We start from the raw sequence: 5,486 nt of genomic DNA on the forward strand, positions 1-5,486 counted from the left end.
GGACAGGATGTTGGGAGAAAATTCCAGAAACAGCAGACTCAAAGCAAAAACACACCCTGAGGTGACTCTGTCAGCAGCAGCAGATGCTGAACAGCATCCCTCCAGTCCAAATCACACTTTCTCACACACTAACACCGCGTCCGGCTCTGTCCCTGGATAATTTCTCCCTGTGTCCGGAGACATATTCCTAGAAAATCCCAATTTTCTGCAGGTTTCAAACCGTGGCTCGTGCCTTTTGTGAAGTATCGGTAAAAATGTCTTATTGTTTGTTCTGTCGCCACTTTCCTGTGGCTTGCGTGCCAGTGTGAAGTGTGCTGTCCCAGCTCCATTAGTCCATGTGCGGACAGTATCGAGGGTAAACACAGGAACAATCCCTGTATATTCTCAGAGCAAACAACACAGGCCCGGCAGAGCCACAGCGCTGTGCACCAGCGTGAGTGTCGTAGGAAGAAAAAAATAAAAAATAAATAGGACATCACAACTGAAAACACCAGAGATATAACTCATAAAAGCCATGCAGGCGCTACAAACAGGAGCACTTTCATTAGACCGGGATGAGAGGAGGGTGGTCAACATGTCAGAGGCAGCGCTCGTGTAATGACAGCCTGGCATTTTGAAGGAGAAGACGCAGCGTTTGGACCTTTGGTTTGATGGGTTTGGTTCGTGTGAGGGCAAACACAGACAGAGAGAGGAATAACAAGATGGCTGATAATATTATGAAATGGTATGGTTCACAAGGGTGGGAAAAAAGTGGTTCGTACGTTTGCCTTACAGCGAGAAGATCACTGGTTCGATCCCTGGGCTTTCTCTTTGGAGGTTTTCTAAACTTCCGGTGGGCTGGTGAGATTAGGGATGATGCATTTAAAAAAATTAAGATGAAATTAAACAAACTTCAACTCGTGGGTTCAGTGCCAGTGACAACATTAACATTGTCTGCAATTGCATATATAAAGATGGCAAAATTTGAGAAAAAATAACAAGATGGCTGATAATATTATGAAATGGTATGGTTCACAAGGGTGGGAAAAAAGTGGTTCGTACGTTTGCCTTACAGCGAGAAGATCACTGGTTCGATCCCTGGGCTTTCTCTTTGGAGGTTTTCTAAACTTCCGGTGGGTTTTTACTTTAACGTTGTGTCATTGAAGGACTGCTCAGTCATGCTGACTTTCACACACACCAACGTGACAGTACAGTATTATGTAACCAGCCAAAAAACGACGTTCACCACAATGACTTCTAAGAAAAAACGTTAGAATCGTAAAAATTCAAAGGCTGGGACGACTGCTGGGTCTTTCGCTGCATCTCTGTTCTTCTTCCTCTTCTTCCCACCTTCAGCACAACACTGAAGAAGAGAAGAGGAGGCAGACGTGGACAGAAACTGCCTCAGGGGTAAACACCCTGGATGTGGGATTGAAATGTTCAGAACGAGACAAGGAGGGAGAGGGGGAGGTGGAGGGGGGGGGGTACGGGGACCCTGTTCTCTCAAGTGTTTTCTAATGAACCATGGTTGTGGCTTCACAGCCACACTGGCAGGAGATATAACAAGGCCAGTCACAGCAGACGGAGCAGCGAGCGGCCACTGCAGCCATAATGCCTTACAGACCCAGATCAAAGTTGGACAAGAAAGAATTCATGTCGTGGCATCATTTAGGGCAAATTTAAGAAATGACAGAAAACCATTTCCTGTTGTTTGTTGTGTTGTGTGTGGCACAGTCAGACTTTTTTTTTTTTTTACCACAGAAAACCAGTTTTTTCCTGTGTCTTTTGTGCAGCTTGTCACTTTTAATGACTTCAATCCTATAGACATCCATCCCCACAGAGCGGGGCAGGGCCCACACATGGCTCGCCAAGTATATGTTTATGGGTCACAGGATATTGTGCAAATATTTACTTAAGATTTATGACATAACCAAGCGGGGGTAAAAAAAAAACTTGTGTTTCATTTGGCACAAAATATACTTCTTGGAAATTCTTTAGTTCTCCAAATAAGTATGTTTGAAAACCACTGCTGGGAGATGAAGTTTCTTCAGGCAGCAGTTTTACATATTCAGAGTTCAGATTTGGTGAACAGTGATGTGGGAGGGTCTGAATATGATTCATGTGTTGTTCTAATGTAAACACACACAAAAATATGTGCTGTTCCTGTTCACAGGCTGTGGCCCGGTCAGGAAGAACCAACCTTTTCCACCTTGATGTGAATATGTTTTTTTTTTTAAATATTTTCTATAACTGTGCTCTGACTTGACAAAATGACCTGTGCTCTGACTTCTTTTAATTTAGTTGAACATCTAAAAATAACCATCCCTTTATTTAGTCACTGTCTACTTACTGTAACAACCCAGAATCTATTTGGAATTTTGGAACACAATAATATTTAGTAACACAAAACCTATGCCCATTTATAGTTTTGTTTTTTTCTTAAAAAAAAAACCAAAACTATAAAAATGTAAATCAACAAAAAACTAGACAAGGTTACTTCTATTTTTTGTTAAATGTAACGGCTGTAAAAATAGGTTTAGAGGCAAAGTTACCAGCAGTCGTGAAAGTGAAATTATAATAAAATACACAGACTAATGTTGCCAAAGCCTCGTTGCTGTCATTTCTGCAAAAATTGTGCAAGATCTGTAAGATCATTAAAAAAAAAAAAGATCAAAAAAAGAGATATTGTTCCCAACGACCAAATCACTGATCGACTCCTCGACTCTGCCTTGATTCCCAACAAACCTTTTTTTTCTTTGTCATTAAAGTAAATGTTTTTAAAGTAGTTTTTTGTTTGTTTTTCTCCAATTGTTAGAAGTTGACCAACTTTTTCTGGAGTTACTCAACCACAGACCAGTCCACAGAGAGTGGAGCAGCAGTTTCACGGCTCACTCCTGGTCTACTCTGGTTGTGTAACCTCTAAAGTGGACCCAGGCTTTCTGTGTCCTCTCGCCCACAGCTAACGTCCAGCCCGGCTGACCCTGCCCTCAGTTTGGCAGCATGTGCAGCCACCAGCGTGTGGGTGCAGCACCACGACACAGAGCACCTATTCTCTGCAGGAACTCACTCCCGGGCTGATGCATTCACTTCACTGCCACTTGTAATGTGAGTCCCTGCAGCCCGTTGAAAGGCACTTATTGTGAAGGGAAGTGCAGAGCAGGAGGAAAGGCATGTGAAAACTCCTCTCCCTGGTTCACACTCACCTTCTGTGAACTGATGCTCAGCTTCTTCTCCAAGTGCTCGTGGATCCCCCCGTTGCTCTTCGTGGACTCCCGTGGTGTCACCTCCTCCTCCTTCACCTCCTCCTCCTTCACCTCCTCATCTACCACCATCTCCCTCTGCTTCTGCTCCTGCATGTGTTGCTGCTCCTGCTTCTCCTCCATCACCTCCTCCATCATCATCATCATCATCCCCACCTCGGCTGGTTTGCTGTGCCGTGCGTCCTCGTGATCCACCTCAACAACGTCCTCCACCACCTTTTCCTCCTCCTCCTGTTCTACCTCCTCTTCCTCCTCTTCGTCAAAAGGCACTGGGAGCCCGTCGGCGGCGTACTCCTTCCGACACTTGAGGTTGTGTTTCTTCAGCAGCTGGTCCGTGTCCGGGTCCACCACGATGAGCTCCAGGAGACCCACGGTGGCTCGTATCCGGTACACGACCTGCTGGTGGCTCTCGCTCTCCACGTCATCGCCGTTCACGAACACCAGACGGTCTCCGGCGCGCAGCCCCGAGGTCTCCGCCGGGCTGTCGGTCTCCACTAAGCGGATGAACTGGCCGGTCTTACCTTTCTCTCCGTGGAGGTGGAAGCCGTAGCCGTTGTCGCCCTTCTCCAGCGCGCACAGCCGGGGGCGCAGACACTGGCTCTTGCTCGGCATGGTTCCGCTTCACTCTGCAGTCCTTGACTCTTAACCTGTTGCCCGATTACGTTGGATTGTACTCAGTGTGATGCTCTGCACAGATCAGCAGGGCTGGGTGTGAGAATGAGTGGGACTCCCGCCCTCTCAGGGAGACCAGTTAGTCGGCAAACTCCGATGTACACTTCACCACAAACTAGCAACAAAAAAGTTCGCTGTGCTCCTCACAGCCGCGGTGGAGAGAGAGAGAGAGAGAGAGAGAGAAAAGGCCCCGGAGCTGAAGCTGGTCTGAAACTGCTTTAACTCTGTTTCACTGCGGCGACAAAAGGAGAAAAAGCCACTCAGGAAGAGGGAGGTGCGTTCAGGGACCAGCCCAGCTGGCTGCCAACTGCACAGCACAAGTAGAGGAGTAAACACACAACACGCAGAGATGATCAGAAAACTGAAACTTTCTCAACACACACTTTGACTCTGGCTGCGGTCTGATGACATGACTGAACGACAGGATACGCAAAAGAAGTTTCCAAATATAGACCTGAATAAACAAACACAGGGTTTGAAGGTGTGTTCACCTGCTTGTAGAAATTAAATGTTCTGTATTGTCGGTGTGTGTGTGTACCACGTACAGGGGGATTTAGTGTGCTGCCCTCTAAGGGCAGACGTAGAAATGGCAGTAGTAAAAATTAAAAATGTAAAAGCGGAGAAATGGTTTTGAAGTTGCAGATTATTTAGATAAATAAATTAAAATTTTAATTTTAATCGGCTTTTTAAAACTGAAATTATGACAAAAAATTAAAAATGTAAAAGCGGAGAAAATGTTTTGAAGAGAAATATCATAAATACAAGTTGCAAATTATTTAGATAAATACATTAAGATTATTTTAATTGAAATTATGACAAAAAAGTAAATTCATAAATTAATAATGTCACAAAGTTAGTGAACTTTTAACCCTTTGTTATTTGATTTTTATTCGCCACAGCAGAGAGAATTTTTTTCAAACTTTGAGAGGAAGTTGCTGAAACATGATTTGACATCTCTGCTGAGGAGGATGCTTTCGTGGCTGGTAAGAAATAAGAAAAGAGAGAAGAAAAAAAAACAGTGACAGGATGTGTCTGCTCTCACCAACCTGGCCGTTTAAAGTGACACAGCATTTTTGTTTGGTTTGACACAGAGTAGAAAAGATATATATATATATAAAATAAAAAATCAAATCAACATTGAGCTCCATTGGACTCCAGTAACGGAGCTAATAAGATATAAGAGTTTACAGTTTTGCAGAGGGTGAGTCACAGAGGTGAGTGGGAGAGGAAGCGAGATGCATTCAGGTGCAGAGCACAGCGCCGTGGATCTAAGAGCGTTAACACGGCTGACTGAACCCACAGGATAAACAGAGGAGTTGTTGGTTTTGATGTATGAAAACACAACACAACTATAGACTCAACACACGAACACGATCACAACACGGCTAACGGCCAAACAGGGTTTCTGCTGCCACGTAGTGGCGTGTTAACCTCAGCGCATCCTGCCACTAACACGTAAATACTTCACAACGCATTATCTGGCCTTAACGTAACCTTAATTAATAAAAATATACACTGATATGTCTGATCATTAATCCTTACTCTGATTCTAATCAGATCCTTATTCTAATCCTA

General features: G+C 44.3%; 1 protein-coding gene across 1 annotated transcript in view; it reads right to left on the minus strand.

Moving 5' to 3' along the window:
- The window catches only part of nherf1b (NHERF family PDZ scaffold protein 1b), a 22,636-nt gene extending 18,160 nt beyond the window's left edge, over nucleotides 1-4,476 (minus strand). Inside the window, exon 1 of the mRNA XM_008330090.2 lies at nucleotides 3,183-4,476. Within this exon, the coding sequence (XP_008328312.1) occupies nucleotides 3,183-3,851 (669 nt within the window). The 5' untranslated portion in view covers nucleotides 3,852-4,476. The remainder of the gene's footprint in view (nucleotides 1-3,182) is intronic.
- Nucleotides 4,477-5,486: the final 1,010 nt, after the last annotated feature.

This window comes from Cynoglossus semilaevis, chromosome 17, assembly GCF_000523025.1.
Source record: "Cynoglossus semilaevis isolate Cse_v1.0 chromosome 17, Cse_v1.0, whole genome shotgun sequence".
NCBI classification, from domain to species: domain Eukaryota; kingdom Metazoa; phylum Chordata; class Actinopteri; order Pleuronectiformes; family Cynoglossidae; genus Cynoglossus; species Cynoglossus semilaevis.